The sequence below is a fragment of the Physcomitrium patens genome, chromosome 19, assembly GCF_059467195.1.
Source record: "Physcomitrium patens ecotype Gransden chromosome 19, ASM5946719v1, whole genome shotgun sequence".
NCBI lineage: Eukaryota > Viridiplantae > Streptophyta > Bryopsida > Funariales > Funariaceae > Physcomitrium > Physcomitrium patens.
The window spans coordinates 15,039,833-15,059,550 of NC_143428.1; the positions used below are offsets into that span (position 1 = coordinate 15,039,833).

Below are 19,718 nucleotides of genomic sequence, written 5' to 3' on the forward strand. Positions count from 1 at the left end.
ACATTATTATTACAAATAGTACAATAACTGCACTAGATTTACTCAATAATGACAAATTTATTGTCTTAAGTTATTAGTCGATTAAATACTTGGTTAAAATTATTATTTTTAACTTACATCTAACTTCAAATGTTCTAAAATTATTTTTAATAGTAATAATATCAAAAAAATTGTTTCCTCCAATATTTGAATTGGTCCTTTATCTCTTTGCTGATTTCTTGTAAGGAAAGCTCGACTACTTCGACACGATGAACTAGTGATTCTTGTATCCCGTTATTTTTTTCTTCTATAATTTACACAGTCGATTGTATCTTCTGATCATGATTATTAGGGTTAAATGGAACATTGCATTGATAATGAAAATGACTTGATTGCTTGTAATTTCTACATACTGGAGCATATTCGTCTATAAACCTTGGATTAGAGCATTCACTGGTATAATGACCAATTTGTAGGCACGGGTAGCAATGTAGTGGTTTTCGGCCCATACCATCAAGTATACTTGGAGTCTCCACTAGAATATATATACTACGCCAATTCCAAGTAGCCATAGTAAATGATCATGGCTGACCAATTGCTATTGGTCGAGAATTGGACTGTTGAATTGATATAGTTTGGGGATTATCCCCTCAATTATTTCCACCGTTCTGCGTATTTGTTCCATAAACCAGATTATAATTAGTATTTTAAAAATTTCCAAAGCCACGATTAGGTTGATTTGGGCGATTACTATTCCAACCACCTATATTTCCAGTCTATACTTGATTAATATCCCATTGAGTTGGCTATATTAACGTCTCGTTATTGAACTGTTGTTGCCTTTGTAAATACCAGCAGTTTTGGGTATGGTGCTTTCCTCCACAAAATGTACATTAAACACCCGTTTGTCCGGGTGATGGATATTCCATATCAAAATGACCTTGTTCCTTATAATTATTACACCATACATTAGGTCTCGTATTAGAAGACTTATGTCGTTTCTCCTTATCTTTAGCCAAATTCAAGGCCAATTCTTCCATCTTTGTTAGATTTAATAACAAGGCTTCATTTGGATCTTTAACAATCGCATTTACAAACAACTCCGATTATTGATAGGTTGGCGATGTTAAATAAGGTTTCATTGTTATGCACTATGAATTTACATTTGTACAAACAAACACCATTGTTTGTTTTTAATATGTGTGATATATTACCATTATTTTGAGGTTGACTATACATAAATTCATACAAAAAAAATGGAATTTTTCTGTAGATCCAATATTGGGTTACTTTGGGCATTTAGCTCAAATGATTTTACACTGCCAGTTCTCCCCATTTATTGGCATTAATGTTCTTACAATACCTGTTTTTCTAAAGTATGAGCGAGATAATTGTACAATTATCCTTCTAATATTGAATGGATGGTTCGCCAATAGAAGTGAGGGACACCAGTTGCAAATGGTAGTGCGGCATACCAGCCGTCACCGACTGGAACACGAGAGGAGCAGACCAATAAAGCTAGACTACACTTCAACATTATCCTAAAGAACCCGGTGGCCGACGAATGCTCAGCTCCTGCTTGACACGAGGTAAACCATCAAGACCGTGGTAAGTTCCCAGAGTTTCCTGTAAAACAAAACACAGATATCAGTCATCTTTCGAAATGAATCGTTAATTCAAATGTATCAAATTTCATTAGGTGAATGCGAGCTAAGATTTGGAAACAAATTTAGCAGAAGAAAAATTCATGCATAATAATCTCAACAACACTCTTTCGTTGACTGGTAAATCCATACCTCAGCAGCAGCACGCGCACGCTCCAAAATTTCTCCATCTTGATCAAGCCTTGCAATGCTAAACTCTGGAAGAAAACCAGACTGCCTTTTTCCTAACATATCCCCAGGTCCTCTTAATTTTAGGTCTACCTCCGCCAAGTAAAACCCATCATTAGAGTTCTCAAGGAGCATCAGACGATTTAGAGACGCTGAAGAAGATCCGAGTAGTACACATTTGGAATCTCTAATGCCACGTCCTACACGTCCCCTTAGCTGATGAAGTTGAGCCATTCCGTATCGTTCAGCATGCTCAATAACTATCATAGATGCCTCAGGAATGTCAATTCCAACTTCGATAACAGTCGTTGAAACTAGAATCTGTGATTTGCCAGTTTTGAAAAGTTCCATTGCAGCTTCTTTCTCATGAGCCTAAGCAGGAAAACCACATGCAAAAAAAAATCGGTTAGCTAAATAAGCGTCAACATTTGTTATGCTGATAAGATAAAATGCAAGAATGAGTGTCCTCGAAGCCAAAATGCTACTTGTGATGGCAATGTTCAGAACCTTCATGCGACCATGAACAAGTCCACACTGGAACCCTTCAAACTCTTCCGTAATTGCCTCAAACTCCGTTTCAGCTGCCCGTAGTTCTGGTAACTCCTCTGATAATTCAATGACAGGGTACACTACAAATACCCTACCTCCAGACTCCAGCTCCTTTCTCATCATCTACAACGTGCCTCAACCAGTGAAAACAATTAGAATCTAACAAATTATTGGTCAACCAAACTTAATAAATTACAGGAAATATAAAACCATTAGGAGCGCCATAAAGAAAATCAGTGTGTGACTGTAGGTACACGCTTTCGACATTTCTTGACTACTAACTCGAGAATAGTGCAAGATGTTGGAGATTTTTAACCAGGGATTTATAAAGGATCCCCATGAAATCATCTTTAAGAAATCTCAGAGACAGCAAGTCAATACAATAGAAATGGCTGAGCACTAAATGACAGCAAAGGATCTCCATACGATAAGCTTCGCTATGTTTACAGCCCTATGTGCACTAACCTTGCGAATAGTACAAGCATGCATGTTATTATTGACAACTAGCCCACACAAATTGAAGTAACTTTTGAGACAAAGTACTAAATTATGACCATACATAAACGGAATATATTTAGCTACAGCGGATCAGAACATGAAAATGAGAGTTGCTGTCAATAGGAAGGAACAAGACCTTATATACTTCCCGGCGGCCTTTTTCGTTGCTCTGAAATGTAAGAGTAGTGGTCTTAGGTCGTCCAGGTGGCAACTCTGTTATCTGTTCATCTAAAACTTGGAACTATGTCATATTCTCAAGCATCAAGGATCCCAAATGCAGGTGCACTACTTCCAGAGGACAATTATCAACGGCTAAAGTCAAACCTCTACGTAGTTCAGAGTCACAAAACTTACTGATAGCAATACTATTTTCAAAAGAAACCATAGTCTCTGAACTGTATATGCAAGGTCTTTCAGAGACTAGCAGCTAGTAGAACACAGGAGGTGAGGAAAAGTACCTGACTTATTGACATGTCTCCGTGCATTGCCAACGCCAAAGTACGAGGTATGGGTGTGGCTGACATAGCTAGGACATGTGGAGCACCCAGGAGAACTGCAGAAGCTCCCTCTGCTTCGCTATCCCTACTCTCAGTCAACTCAGTGCCCACACCACTAAGCACAACACCATTTTCTCGAGCCTGGGACATCAAAAGTTTATCAACTCTTAGCACTACATGATGTAGGTAGAAGTATTACATAAATTAAAGAGAAATTCATTACACGAGCATGGACACTTGAAAAGAACAAAAGAAAACCATTGACCTGACTAGATGTACAGAAAATCAAGTAACTAAAAAGAAGAGCTATGTCATCTTAACCTTGCTATTTAGACGCCCACGCTGTGCAACACCAAAACGGTGTTGCTCATCCACAACAGCCAAACCAAGGTTTGCGAACCTAACGCTATCTGAAATGAGGCTGTGGGTCCCAACTGCGAGCGCGATCTCCCCGCTCTCCAATCCCTGTGCATATTCATCCACATACATATCTTTCATGCATAATAACCAGAGGATGTGGCACAGATCCTCTTCGAGTTCCAGAGTAGATTGAAAAAACAATTCCAGGGTATTTTCCATTTTCAAGTTAGTCTAAATCACAGATAAATACAGTTTAAGACACAGAATGATTTGCTTTTGAGTGCCAGGCTATTACTTGCATCTTACATCATGCGGTGTCCAGTTACCACGACTTCCCAATGGATACATGAGCTCGATAGCTGCCGAAAAGAAGATTACAAGAACCGAGAAGCAAGGAGCTATAAAGTACTACAATAGCAGCTACACGTGGGACTTCTACTGCAAACCGAGATGAAGACTCTGATACTAATAAAAAGCGAAATTCCAAATGCAGGTCTTACATTTCTTATGATACGAGCTTTGGCAGCTGGAATGGATCCAGTTAGCAGAGCAACTCGAGGTCGTTCATGATCTTCCAAAAATTCCAGCCACCCCATTATTCTTTTATAGTGTTGAATAGCCAAAAATTCAGTAGGTGCCATTAAAGCCCCCTGCATCAGAAAAAGATTCTGTCATGATCATTGAAAATTCTCCTTTAAATCTTTACTGATTGGTTGGCATGTGTTCTCCCCCAGCTCAATATTTACAGCAGCATCGGGATAGGTTGCCCATTATTTTGAATAAATCCCGAACGTGCGTAGAAAAATGAGGCAACAATGTTCAAAATTTGCCAAGAGTATGCCGAAGTTTAACTAAAACGGAAACTACACCACAACATCTCTTTTACTTCTATCATATTTAACCGTATAACCGAAAAAAATAAAAATACAATAGAATAAAAAAAACTTTCTCAAGGAACAACAAACTGTAAGGCATAAACCTGACCTGGTAACCAGCATCGATCACTTCAACAAGGCCAAGGAAGGCAACAACGGTCTTCCCACATCCTACATCCCCCTGCAATCACGATAAAACATCATGAAGAGCACACTTAGTGATATACTAACAGATACTAACAGATACTAAAAGAAAGCACATTGCATGCATGTATGGACTACAATTACATTAGTTTCGTAGGACTGATTGAACTTTGATATTTTCAATTCTTTTTACATATAGAAGTCTATATCTTAAATCTTAAACTTTAAGAGCTAACAAGAGATGGTCGTTTGAATATCTGACAAAGTCTGAAGGGCAGACGCATTTAGTACCCTCCTTTGATGCCACTTGGAGTGATAATTGAACTTGTCTGAACAGACCAAACCCAAGATAATTACACCTTTCCTATACCTGCAAAAGGCGACTCATTGGAACTGGTCTTTGAAGATCCCACATTATTTCAGAGGCTGCCTTCTTTTGAGCGTTTGTCAACGTGTACGGCAATGATTTCACCAACTTCAGGGTTAACGGTGACCACCGTTCCATATCCAAGGTGCCATCTTCCCCCACCAACGATGGCTTAAAATCCCCCAAGTACTTATTTGCCAATTGCTGTCTTTGAAGAAGCAATCCTAACTGCACAAACACAGCTGTAAATCAACTGCACAGGGCACAACTTCAAGTGAACAAATATAGGGGAGTGGGGGAGGGCGACCAAACCGACAGGTCGTTTGTCAGATTTTACATGCAATCCAAATGTTTCAAGCTAGCACAAGGGCGAAAACCTGAAGGTAATAGAACTCATCAAACACAAGTCTCTGACGAGCTTGTTCAGCATCCTTTGCATCCTGAGGAGTGTGTATTCCAAAGTATGCCTGCAATCAAACTTACAATGAAACTGTAAGTTGGGAAACAAATTATTATAGGTTTCAATTAAACCCCTATTTACAATACAAAACAGTGAACAAGCATTAAAATGTAGAAGCCGATACATGGCAAGAAACAACAATCAAGCTGCAAAATTCGTCCGCTGCAGAATACTGACACCACATTGTTCACAAAGCTTCAAACATCCTAAAAGGGAGAAGAATTCAACTTTGAGCAACAAATTTAGAACATGTGTCCAAATTCAGCAGATATCGTCATAATGAGAGCACATTAAATACCTGACGTAATTCCACAGTTCTATGCTTTTCACGGATGTGTTTCGGTAAAGGATCGAGATCCAATGGAAGGGTCGGCAACAATCTGCAAAATAAATTACTATTTACAAATTTGGAGCTTCATATACACATATAGAACTCCAGATTTACATGTCGCAGCTTATAGTACAGGTTTGGAGACATATTGCTGGCTTACACCATATTCTTGAAATGCTAAGACATATGGCAGAATCACGCACAAGACGAGGATGAAGCAAAAGACTACCGTTGAATACAGAACTCCAGCGTTTTAGGTTGCAAACCACCCTTTGAAGGATAGACAGGGTAGGGTTTTCCAACCATCTCCAGTTCAAGTTTCACCTCGTCACTACCATCCAGAGTGGAGTCGTTGGAATCCTGGTCCCAGAGCTCCAGATTATATTCCCTAATCTCGAAATGATCCTCACGAGGCAATGCTTTGACCTGTAGCAGCCCATTTCTGTGAGCGACAACTAGGGATGACTCTAAAACGTGCCATCCATTTGAATGTTGGTATTCTGGGGATTAAGTCTTCTAGTTTGCCTGTATGCTGTGCAGACAACTCGAATCAATGTGCATCTACATACTTCTAAGTGTCCACGATACTATCTTTTCATCACCAGAATATTATTGAACAAACGTAATGAGAGCTCTGTCCATCAGGCATTCAAACTAATGCCACAACCAAGAATCATAAAACTGATATCTGCTAAGACACAATGTTCCCAGCTGAATCGTGCTATCTGCAGAGAACTAGGAGACTCACTTTGCCACCCACAGAAACTTGTGAATGTACAGGATACTTTGCGGCCATCTTGTTCAAAAACCACGAAGTCGTAAAACGAGCACCCCTGAAGAACTTCTTAAGATGGAGAAACACTGTTTTTCCGTGTTGGGATTTGATTTCATCAGAATGCTCGTCATAAGGGTCCTGAGCATCAACCTTACTCTTGACGATTACTTCGATTGCGCCAAGGCTTGGCGACAACCGGAGACCTCTGCAGGTAGCACACACATACACGTAATAGGATGACCAGACCCTGATGTTAAAAAAGACTGCAGCACAAACTCTTTCAAAGTTTGTCAGCATGTAATTACAAGGATTAGAAATTGTGTGCCCCCTCAAATGCCAAGTACAAAAGAAGACAATTTTAAATATGTTTTAAGATAAGATCACTGCTTGAACAAACATGAAAATTGTTACACATAATAAGTAGTTTATCAAGAGCAACACTAGAAAGTACCTGGAGGACATGATGGTTCCAACAAAACTTAGGTGCTGCCCATCTTCGACTCTCTGCCCAGCCTGCTGAAAATTCACATACGTTCTAGGAAAGTGCTGAAGCAGCATCCGCAGCTGGACATGCAAAATTTGCTCATTAAAACTTGGAGCAACATAAAACTCTCGTATGTGCAAATTTCAGAGCTAAGAAAACTTTGTGAGATCTACTAGCGCCTCGATTTTTTCTGTTGTAGTTAATAAGCTGAATTAGAGTTCAGCTTGCTTAGATGTTGAGAGGATGGTGGAGTGAAGTAATAGGATGCCAAACATTCCCATGTTGAAATGTCATCCTCGTAATACAATTAATTTTATTTTCTCAAGCTGGCTACATGCACCTAATCTCCAAACTTACCGTGTGGAACCCATTCTCCTCCAATCGTGTACGCTGATATACTGATAAGTTCTTGACAAATTTTAAAGGGATGTCAAGCACACAATCTTTGTAGTTAGCAGCTCCCCTCATCAACATCAGCTCAGTACTATTTATTTCCACGGAGGAAGAAACAAAGTCGGACTCTCTATTGTGGGTATCCGAGCTTCCAATATCAGCAATGGACGTGATCCTAGCATCAAGCGTTGAAGCTGTGGCCACTGAGTTTCTAGCAAATTTTTGTTTGGTTTGCCGCACAGCTTTATCATTTGATCCCTTCGTCTGACTCTCGATCGTCTCAGAAGACTTCGCTATCTTAGCATTCACCTTCAACTTGGTTGTAGAGCCCTTACCCTTGCCATCCACAGTGGATTTGTACAGCATAATCGGCTCACTACTTCCAAACTTTATTGATGAAGGAAATGATTTGGAAAACGGTGCTGATTTATTACTGTTGTGATTACTATCAGGTGCTTCTTCTTGCGTTACTGTCGCTGTAGTTGCAGTAGGAATTTCAGATGAGTACTTAGATAGATCTTGGAGGCCAATGCTGGCTTCCCGTAAGGCAATGTGATGAGCAAAAAGATCTTGAGTGTTGAGAAAACCCATCGCTTGAGCTACCTGCTCAAAAAACACAGTTAGGATAACGGCTTATGAAGGTTCATAAGACTGTCGAGAGAAAAAATTGAATAAAATCAAGACCTTCGACACCAAATACAACTATGTCGTCGTCACCACGACCACAACGGACAGAATAAACCACAAAATTACTTGATGATGTGCAGGCATACTTTGTCCAAAAGTTGAGCACGATTTACGGAATCCAATTCATCGTATCTCCTGGCATCGTTTTCCAAAGATGAAAAAACATTTCCACCTGTTGCCGACCTAAGGGAAAGTTGTGCATACAAAAATTCCCCAAACCTGAAAAACATGACATAAAGTACTTGAAAAAATCATGCTTCCTAACATAGGACTAAAATGATCTACCAGAATCCCAAGTCAACAGTTACGTGGTCAGAATGCATCATAAAACAGAAAGATGTGGATGATCCATTCGTAGGAACATAACAAGTTTCGTGAAGATGCATACAGCTTACCGAGAGGCTAAGCCTGAAACATTGGAGAAACCGTGTTGAGCTTCATATACAATAGCCTTTAACAACTTCCCGTCATCCACTACCTGCAGATTTCACCATCACCCAAGCTCCAGCTAAAACTAAAATAAAACCAAGAACTACCATAGATGTGAGGGTAACACAAAACATTCAAAGTCTTTCAATTTAAGTGTCCGGTAGAGGAAAGTCCTTACCACTACCTCTCCTTCGGAACTAGTGCAAACTTGGGATAAAGACCTTCTCCTAGTGAGCTTGTCAACTGTTGCAAATATAATGAATGAAGTTACTTAAAAGCCAGTTTTACATGTACAACTAATTGTGCACACAAGAAGTATTAAAAATTTTGGCAACTAGTTCTAGATGTAAACAAATCCATCGCAATCATTTTGTACGTGCAGTACATGAAATCCAATGATGGCTGTTACCCTTATGCAGGTGGCAGAATAACAAGCCTAAAGTCAGTTCTTTCACACAGGATGAATAACGAAAACAACAAAAGATATTTCCAGGACGTAGAACATGAAACATGAAACATGAAAAACTCCAAGTTGATTCCTAGCGAAACTCAGTTGCGTACATGAATTTTTGTTCTTTCTTGTTCTTTTCCTTTTTTCAATATGTCACAGCATTTATTGCTCAGAGTCTCAGGGTTTAAGGGTTTAAGATTAAAGGTTTCTTCAAACCTCTGGATTAGTCCCAATTAGGAACTAAATCCCAATGGAAATTCTGCAGTCCCACGTTATATCTGTACAAACAGTTTTTAAAGATGAATACACGTGCACAGTGAATTGCTTGTTAAAAAGACGAGAGATCCAGAAAGTCTGGTAATTTAAAGCATATGCCAAGTTTCAACTTATCACCAGAAAAATTTGTCAAACTGGAAGTACGGACATTTCAACGTTGATGTACATTAAGTAATTTAGAAATCACGCACTCTTATCAAACACTTGTGATTGAGTGCAACTCAGATTTCATGAAATTGAAAGCAATAGTCACTTATGTTTATTCGTGTTCCGCATATCCGAACAAATTATTTCCAGGGGAATCGTAAGTTGGAACTAAATCAGTACAGAGAGGTATGGAGGATGTGTGATTATGAAATTGTGTGCATTAAAATTGCGAATTTACTGTGGTTACTCGAGTCGAAGATAGATCAGACACGGGAACTACTCAGATGCAACCATCGAAAACAGAAAATCCTTGAAAAAAAAACTCGATGCATACCTGATGTCGAACCGGAAAAATGACACCATGTAGATACGCTAGTAGAAACAGACGAAGGCAATGAGCTGGGCGTCCTCTTGCCGTCGCAGAAACTGTGCCTACCCCGCGCAACTAGGGTACGAAGCATCTTTATCCTGGCTGACCTTCCAATAGCTAATTTATTAGGCTCGGAGGATGGAACCGTAGACCTGCCAGAAGGTAACGTATACCGAACTAAGCGGGATTGTGCAGGACGCAGCAAAGAAAGGGAGGGACATCGTCGCCAGAGGTGCGACGGGGACTGCAGGGAAGGCAGAACTGAGGCCATTCGTGCAATTTGACAACGGCAGAATGGCTATTTGAACACCATACTCAGAGCTCTCATTCTGAATACCTCGCTCACCTATCAATCACGCAATATTGGACGCTCTTCACGACCGACCGATCGACCAAGCAACAGAAATTGCTAGAACTGGCTCGTTCGGTCGCGGTGCGTGCATGCGGGAGCGTGTGTCAGGGGAGTGGGAAACTTGGAAGTAGAGGGAGTCGGAGCAGAAAGAAGGGTGTAGCAAAATAGCTCTGTCCCAGCCCCACAGCGTTGGATCATAGCTCCTTCTCCCATGCGGCGACGGAGACTTGACCCCCGCTTGCTCATGGATGGATGAATTAAACTATGGATTGGTGGATGAATGAATCTTTCTGGATGGGTAGGCGGATGAATATGGTTTGTTGAATGAATAGATGTGTACAATATAAAAATCAACATTAAAATAATGATAAAAATAAATTTAATTTTTTTCAAAATAACCGAAAATTAGATTTGATATCTGCTATTAATCATGCAATGTACATTGGTATTGCCTATCATACCCTTGCTTGATGTATTTTATTCAATATCAGTACAAACTTTTAATTTTCCAAAATATTAAAAATCTAACTATAAAAATAAAATCTAAAATTTTATAAAAATTAACTAAGAATTTAAATTTTATAAATTAACTAATTTAAATACCTCTTCAAGCATACATTTCAAATCTAAAATATAGAAATGAATTAGTTAAAATAAAATATGAAATAATTTAGTCTAAAATCTAAAATATATAACTTTAGTTTAATAATAGAATTCATATAGAATAAATATGATTATAATGAATGTATAATTTAAAAATAAGTTAAATAAATACTTAATTTATTTTAAAACTAATATTTCTTCAACACATTAGCTAGACACTTAATTAATCATTTATAAGAATATAGAATAAAGATTAATACTTATTATTTATATAATAGAATACTAAAAATTTTAATTATAATTATTTTCCATGCTTATATTTCTAAATATCAAAAAAATATAATAGGTTTTATTTATTTATAATATTTTTGTATACATTTATAAATTTCATCTTTATAAACAAAATTATATTCTTATATATCTTACTGAAATATATTGGCTTTAAAAGCATACTACCAATTAAGTTGGCACTTTTTATTTTTTATAAAATTCACCACCTATTTATCTTTTATACCTTAATTTTTAGCTTTTATTATTTTTATACGATTTCTACTTAGCTTTTGTATGTTCTTATTAAATTACATGTTGCTGTTACGGACATAGTCCTTAGAACCTTCTAGAGACAAGTTTCTAGAACCTTCTAGAAGCAAGTCTCTGGAACCTTTTAGAAGCTTCTTAGTGGGTGGAAGTCGCTTGAGAAGCTTCTTAGTTGGTGGAAGTTGCTTGAAAAGCTTCCTAGTTGGTAGAAGTTGCTTGAGAAGCTTCTTAGTTGGTGGAAGTTGCTTGAGAAGCTTCCTAGTTGGTGGAAGTCGCTTGAGAAGCTTCCTAATTGGTAGAAGTTGCTTGAGAAGCTTCCTAAATAGGAGTATATATTGGAATCGAGGCTGAAGAGTTCTTCAGTCTCGACAACACATCTCTTGGAGCTCTAGCTCACCTCTCTGGTGTTGTTCTTATATTCATCTGATTAATCTAGTTCTTGTTAGTTCTTCTTGAACTTCTTGTTAGATCTCAAGCTTGTATTTCTGTGTCCGTGACAGTTTGTCGAGACTGAACTCACCTTAGATATCAGAGCTAGTTTCTTCCTCGTTAGAGTGTGGATTATCCCTTTGCTTGAAGATGTACTAGCATTTTAGAGGTTGCGGATTACCCTCCTCTAAACTGATACTTCTTTTGTTACAATATTGGAGTCTTATTCTTATTGGAGAGAGTGAATTACCCCTTTTCTTGAAGCTCTTAAGGCGTTTTAGAGGTTGCGGAGTACCCTCTTCTAAACCAATATTGTCTTCTTATAGAGTCATTTCTGTTCTTCTTTTAGAATGGCTGGAGGCCAAGACATTAGTATGACAGAAAGTTTGGAGTTCAAGTTGGATGCTATCATGAATGTCCTCGATACGTTATCACAAAGAACTGCAGAAATTGAAGGAGTCGTGGCAAGGCTTCATAATGATAGAGCATCTGAGACGACACAATCTAGGTTGCACCAGCCTCAAACTTCTACACTTGGAGAAACAACTTTGCCTCAAGTTTGACAAGCACCATTAGTTCTACAACATAAGGAGCCCCGAGTTAGCCTTTCGGACAAGTTCGATGGTACGCGTTCCAAGTTTCGAGGATTTGTCAATCAAATCAGGTTGATAACAGTTTTACAGTCCGAACGCTATCCAACGAAGGAGTCACATGTTGGGCTTGTTGGAACCTTACTTACAGGGCAAGCTCTATCATGGTTTGCTCCTTTGTTTGAGAAACGATCATCCATACTAAACAACTTTGAAACCTTCTTGGAGGCGTTTGCGGAAGCATTTGGTGAACACGACAAGGTTCGATGAGCTACAACAAAGATCCAGTCACTACGACAAGGGATGCGCTCTACATCAGTCTATGCATCAGATTTTAGGCAACTAGCATGCGACATCAATTGGGACGAAGAAGCATTGATGAGTCAATTCTATTGGGATTTAAGGGACAATGTGAATGATTTGCAGCTAACTCTTCCTGATCCGCAAATGCTCAACGAAGCTATTAGCCAAGATGTGAAGTGCAATAACTGCCTATTCCAACGTCGCCAAGATCAACGCTTAAGACAACATATAGTTTGTTAGGCCTCAACTATGTCAGCAAGCAGTGTGAATTCACATTCAGAGGTAGAAGACATGCAAATTGATGCGGTACGTGTCAAATCCCTTATTCTAGAAGAAAAAAAGTGGCGTATGGAAGAAGGACTATGCTTATATTGCGGTGAAAAAGGCCACAAAGTTAGAAACTGCCCTAAGAAGCAAAATTGACACATTGTCAGGACCAGGGGCGCATTTCTTCAGGAAAACAAGGATGCTCAGCCACAATAGGAACCGTGCGGCTGGACAGTGAAATATCGCAACAACAATCAGGTTCTTTTCTTTCCGCTCAACTTGCCCTTTCTTTTACAATCTCTTTCTTTATTGGCCCTCAAAAACTAAGAACCTTAGCATTATTAGATTTAAAAGCATCTGCTTGTTTCTTAGATGAAGAATTTTCGAAGCGTCATAAGATCCCTTTAGTACAAAAATCCAAACCTATTCACGTTGAGGTCATAGATGGGCGACCTTTATTGTCTGGTAGTGTCACCCATGAATCAGAACCTATAGAAGTAACGTTTAAGGGCCATAGTAGCCATATTATTTTCAATATTATTAGAATCCCATCAAATCCTATTATTCTTTGTCTTTCCTGGTTGGAAAAGTATAACCCATCTATAGATTGGAAGTTGCGGAAGATGACCTTTCTCACAAAATCATCTAAGAGCAAGCCTAGTAGAAAACCCTGAATAGAGAAATCCTTATTCATTGAAGCAAGAGCGTTATAAGATCGTCCAAGGAAGGCGCACCATTTTTCCTTTATGCGGCTCCAAGTACTAGAGAGAAGATCTCGACAACAAGTATACCGGAGCAATATAAGGATTTTAAAGACGTATTTCAAAAGAAGAATGCCGACATGCTATCGGAACACCGACCATATGATTGTGCCATAGACTTGTAGGAAGGAGCACAACCATCTTTTGGCTCAATCTATAATCTATCGCAGACAGAGTTGGCGGAGTTGCGGAAGTACATCGATGAGAATCTAGCCAAGAACTTCATCCGTCATTCAAAATCGTCAGCTGGGGCACCCATCTTATTTGTGAAGAAGAAAGATGGCTCGTTGCGGATGGGTGTGGACTATTAAGGCCTCAACAAGATAACTAAGAAGAATCGTTACCCGTTACCCTTGATTTTTGGTCTCTTAGAACAACTTGGACGTGCAAAGATCTTTACAAAAATTGATCTAAGGAGAGCTTACAACCTCGTACGAATCAAAAAAGGAGATGAGTCGAAGACAGCGTTCCGTATAAGGTATGGCCATTTTGAGTATAATGTCATACCCTTTGGTCTTACCAATGCTCTAGCAGTCTTCCAATATATGATGAACGACATTTTTTGAGAGCACCTTGATGATTTTGTTGTCATCTACTTGGATGATATTCTGATATTCTCCAAAAACAAGGAAGAGCATGAAAAGCACGTTCGTTTGGTCTTGGAGAAACTACGCAATCGAGGACTATATGCCAAGTTGGAGAAGTGTTTATTTTACTAAATAGAGATGGAGTTTTTGGGATTCGTAGCGACTACGGAAGGCTTGAAGATGGACCCCAAGAAGGTGGAAGCAATCATGTCCTGGGAGGTTCAAAAGACGGTTAGAGATGTACAATGCTTTCTTGGCTTTGCTAACTTCTATCGAATCTTCATCAAGAATTACTCTCAAGTTGCTGCTCCTCTCACTTGATTGAATTGCAAGGATAAGCTGGAATGGAGACCTCTAATAGAGAAGGCGTTTCAAGACTTGAAGAGGGCATTTACTACGGCTCCAATCTTGGTACATCCAGACTTTACAAAGGCCCTCTATTTAGAAATTGATGCTTCGGATTTTGCTTTGGGAGCTGTACTTTCACAAATGAGAGAAGACAAGAAGCTCCATCTAGTTGCATTCTATTCTCAAAAGTTCTCTGCTGCTGAAATCAATTATGAGATCCACGATAAGGAACTTCTTGCTATAGTGGATTCTTTCCAAGAATGGCGTCACTTTCTTAAAGGAGCTGCACACCCAGTGACCATATACACTGATCACAAGAATTTGGAGTATTTCATATCGGCTCGAGTTCTAAATCGACGTCAAGCTCGGTGGAGTATGTTGCTATCTAGATTCGATTTTGTTATCACTTATCGACCTGGAAAGTAGCAAGGACTATCCGATGCCTTATCAAGGACATTGTATCTTATATCAAAGGTTAGAAAAGCAACGTTTGATCAACAATGCATGACGTTATTGAAGCCAAAGCAATTTCGGCTTTGCATTACTATTGTGCCAATTGATGCTGACTTCCTGAACCAGGTACGTGTTGTAACCATTGAAGATTCAGTAGCCATTGATATCAAGTAGCGTACCAATGACGACAAGGTGGAGGGAGATCTTTTATACTTTGAGGAGCGGTTGTATACTCCAAAAGGACTAGCATGACTTCGAGTTCTTCAATCTCGCCACGATTTTCCAGCTGCGGGACATTTTGGATTCAACAAGACCTTGAAGCTTATTTCTCGAGATTTTTGGTGGCCCCAAATGTAGAAGGATATGAAAGATTTTGTCCTCTCCTGCGATATTTGTTCAAGATCCAAGAATCCTCGACATTGCCCTTATGGACTTCTATAACCATTATCGATTCCACATCGACCATGGTCTTCAGTTTCCATGGACTTCATCACGGACCTGCCATCATCGAACTCATTTAACAACATCTTTGTCATAGTAGATCGGCTTACAAAGATGGCGCATTTTGTTCCTTGCAAGAAGACATCATCCAGTGAAGTCACAGCAAGGCTCTTTCTCGATAATGTGTATCAATATCATGGACTACCAGATGATATTGTATCAAATCGAGGAACTCAATTTGTATCAAAGTTTTGAAGATCTCTTTTTGAGATACTGAAGGTGAATATCAAGCTTTCTTCGGCTTTTCATCCTCAAACTGATAGCCAAACGGAACGGGTGAACCAAATCTTGGAACAATACTTATGATGCAGCATCAACTATCAACAAGACGATTGGACTATATATCTATCGCTAGCCAAGTTTGCATATAACAACACCCTCCATACGTCGACTCAATACACACCATTCTTTGCTAACTATGGATATCATCCGAAGCTTGATTTATTGAGTCCGTCAACAAATAACAATCCAGCAGCTGAAGGATTTGCGAAGCAACTATTAGAGCTTCAAACTACGTTGAAGCTTCAATTACAATCTGCTCAAGAATCCTACAAGGCATCTCCAGATAGATTTCGGAATCAAGCACCTACTTTCAAAATTAGAGATAAAGCATGGCTTCTTCGACGGAATATCAAGACCAAGCGACCATGTGATAAGTTGGACTATCGAAGATTGGGACCATTTATCATCCAGAAGCAAATCAATCCAGTGGCATACCGTCTGAAATTACCGGCTTCTATGAAGGTACATCTAGTCTTTCATGTTTCTCTGTTGGAGCCTTATTGAGAGTCATCCTTTTCTGGAAGAGTGCAATGTCCGCCACTTAGTATTGAGATTGAGAACCACGAGGAATACGAGGTCGAAAAGGTATTGGATTCACGACAAAGGTAGGGCAAATTGGAGTATCTTGTTCATTGGTGCGGCTACGATATTAATGAGCAAACGTGGAAACCAGCTGAAAATCTTGCCAATACACCACAAAAGGTATAGGAGTTTTATCAACAACATTCTCATAAACCTAAGCCGATTTGACGATAGCTTCCTTCTGAAGCTTGCTCATCCAAGAATATAAAAAATGAAGAGAGCACCACCAAAATTCGTAGTTGATAAAGTAGAATTTTTTCAATAGCCTTCTGATATGGATAGCCAAGAGATAGATACTATGCTAGTCAGATTATCTCAATCGACTAGCTCACGAAGGCGACCCCGAGATGAAAAATCGCCTATACCGCGACGACGATGGAAGATACCGAGTAACCAATCACTGTTGATTGTATTTGAAGTCGAGCTTGCTTACGATGGTCAGCCAAAAGGCATGTTTGTAAGACAATTTCACAATGAAGACACGAAAGTTCATGCTTGGTCAGAAGTTGAAGGCGTGGGCCTCTACCGTTGGCTTCAAGGGCCAATGAACCACTTGCCTTGTGAACAACAGTTGGAATTCATAGCAGACGTTATGCAACAGATCTTCATTTTCTTGTGTTGGTACTGATTAACAATAATATTGCTTCTCAGAGATCTCGAAGCTAAAAGAGGGGGTGATGTTAGGGACATAGTTCTTAAAACCTTCTAGAGACAAGTTTCTAGAACTTTCTAGAAGCAAGTCTCTGGAACCTTCTAGAAGCTTCCTAGTTGGTGGAAGTCGCTTGAGAAGCTTTCTAGTTGGTGGAAGTTGCTTAAGAAGCTTCCTAGTCCGTAGAAGTTGCTTGAGAAGCTTCTTAGTTAGTGGAAGTTGCTTGAGAAGCTTCTTAGTTGGTGGAAGTTGTTTGAGAAGCTTCTTAGTTGGTAGAAGTTGCTTGAGAAGCTTCCTAAATAAGAATATATATTAGAATCGAGGCTGAAGAGTTCTTCAGTCTCGACAACACATCTCTTGGAGCTCTAGCTCACTTCTCTGGTGTTGTTCTTGTATTCATTTGATTAATCTAGTTCTTGCTAGTTCTTCTTGAACTTCTTGTTAGATCTCGAGCCTGTATTTCTGTGTCCGTGAGAGTTGTATGTAGCAGATACTTTGATTAATGATGCCAACTTGCTACAAGTTGGTCCTCCATATCTTCTCTATTTTAGAAGCCATATTTATATCCTAATACCAACTTGATGTAAAATAATACTCCAATTCAAGTCTTTTTTTTATTTGGAAATAAAACAAAATGTAATTTAACAAGAACATGCAAATGGTTTGAAAAATGTTCAATTTTAAAACATAACTTCATTTTAAAAAAATTAAAAAATAAAATTAAGGTTCCAATTGTCTCTTGCATGTTCTGAGACATAAAGTGATAAGATGGCTTGCAATATTCAAATTGGAGATAAAACAAAATAATAGATCTTTCAATTGTATTCTTACCAAGACCTTTAATTGTAGAGCTTAATATGGAGAGGTTAGAGCTAAGAAAATAAACAATTAGAAATAATTTGATAGAGCAATTTGAAGTCAAAAAGTATGAAAGAATCAATGCAAATGGTAGTAAAGCTATTTTTATACATAAAGTTGAAAATACTGAATTCTACAAATCCAAATGACAATGGAAAAAAGATGGCATTGTACAAAGACTTGACTCTATTAAAATATAGTCACTTTTAGGTAATGCCTTATTGGTTTTTAGATAAGAACATAGTAGATGAATTAATTTTTAAAAAAGTAATTCATATGATAAAGGACAAAATCTAAGGCAATCTAAATTGATAGAAACTTTCTTTAGTAGTGTACTTGTATAATTTAAAGAACAAAGAGAGTATTTATCATTCTAGAATGAGAAGATGATGGCAAAGATAACCACAAACTTATCTTTTTTCATGTTGTTTGACCTTAAATTCTGTGAACTGCCTTTAGTCTTCTTTTCCTTTATTAAATTTTTTCCTTGAAACTAATCTTTGATAAAGCTCATCCTATGCTTTTTTGAAATTAGTAGCATCGGCCTACTTATGTTAAATATCTTAATAGGTTAAAAAATTTCTAATATAGTCTTGTTCCTTGTCTTGAGCAACTCCAATTTTTTTTCATAATTTCTATTATTTCTTCTAAAACATCTAAAATTTTTTCTTCTAAATGAAAGATATTGGATTTGGTATCGGCTTTTATGTATTCTTCTTGATTTCAATTGAAGATTAGAACTAATTTTATATTAGAATATCAATTTGATTGAACATTTTTATCTTTCAATCTTATTTTTTTTTTTTTTTGCTTGTATCTTAGCTATTTCATCCTTATTCAATCCTTGGCAGCCTTCTTCTATTATAATATAGTTATTGCTTTTTCTTTATGGTACCTTTTTATAGTAATTTTGAATTTATTTTCTTTTATTTACTAATTGAGTCTACTTCTATCAAATAGTTTCTTAAGTAGATACTATAGATTCTTTATGTCCTAGCCTTGCTCTAGTCTTTTGCATCTTACTCTTTGTTGTTCTTGATTCTTAGATGATGCATCATTTTTTCATCCAAATCTAGTTCTTATTTGATTAATTAATAGCTACTATTCATACTTAAGTTATTTTATTATCTTTAGATTTTTCAAGTTCTTACTTGTAGTTCAAGATTTTTACTAGATTATGATGTAAATCAAATTTATAAGTTTATTTTATATATATATTTTTGGTCCTTTAATTTTATTTTTTAGGTATTTATTAATTTGCACTGGTTATTTGCCTTCTTGATTCAACTTTTTCTATTTTATTTAGATCTTGTAATTCATTGGTCTAATTTTTAAATCAAATTCTTACCATTGATTTTTATATTTATTTTTATTAAAAATTCTTATTTTTTTATTTTACTTCTATTTTTATTACTTATGATTTTACTATCTAGTCATTAATCTAAGTAAATTCATAATTTTTATTGTTGATTCTTATATTTATTATTAAGCATTATTTTGCTTGTTGTTTAATTCTTTTCTAAATGAGATCTTTAGTGTAAAAACTATATATCTTTTTTTATAGAAAACTATCCTTTATTTGGTCTTAAAATTGCATTTAGCTTCTTTGCTATAGATTTGTACATATAGATATTAAAGCTTCTTTGTCATTGCATAATACTAAAATAAATCTTTACCACCTCTCTAGTCAATTAATGTACCTACTACCTACC

The 19,718-nt window shown here is 37.6% G+C and overlaps 1 protein-coding gene across 1 annotated transcript; it reads right to left on the reverse strand.

Annotated features, from left to right (window-relative positions):
* Window positions 1-1,277: 1,277 nt before the first annotated feature.
* Window positions 1,278-10,422, reverse strand: LOC112272681 (ATP-dependent DNA helicase homolog RECG1, chloroplastic/mitochondrial). The gene is made up of 19 exons (XM_024500684.3): window positions 9,869-10,422; window positions 8,839-8,903; window positions 8,627-8,709; window positions 8,318-8,450; window positions 7,509-8,147; window positions 7,119-7,231; window positions 6,641-6,872; window positions 6,122-6,318; window positions 5,860-5,941; window positions 5,479-5,568; window positions 5,105-5,329; window positions 4,700-4,771; window positions 4,216-4,365; window positions 3,677-3,820; window positions 3,317-3,496; window positions 2,995-3,078; window positions 2,319-2,483; window positions 1,776-2,183; window positions 1,278-1,605 (listed from the first exon to the last, which is right to left on the reverse strand). Exons 1-19 carry the CDS (start codon window positions 10,173-10,175, stop codon window positions 1,516-1,518), a joined length of 3,459 nt encoding a protein of 1,152 aa, XP_024356452.1. The 5' UTR covers window positions 10,176-10,422; the 3' UTR covers window positions 1,278-1,515.
* Window positions 10,423-19,718: the final 9,296 nt, after the last annotated feature.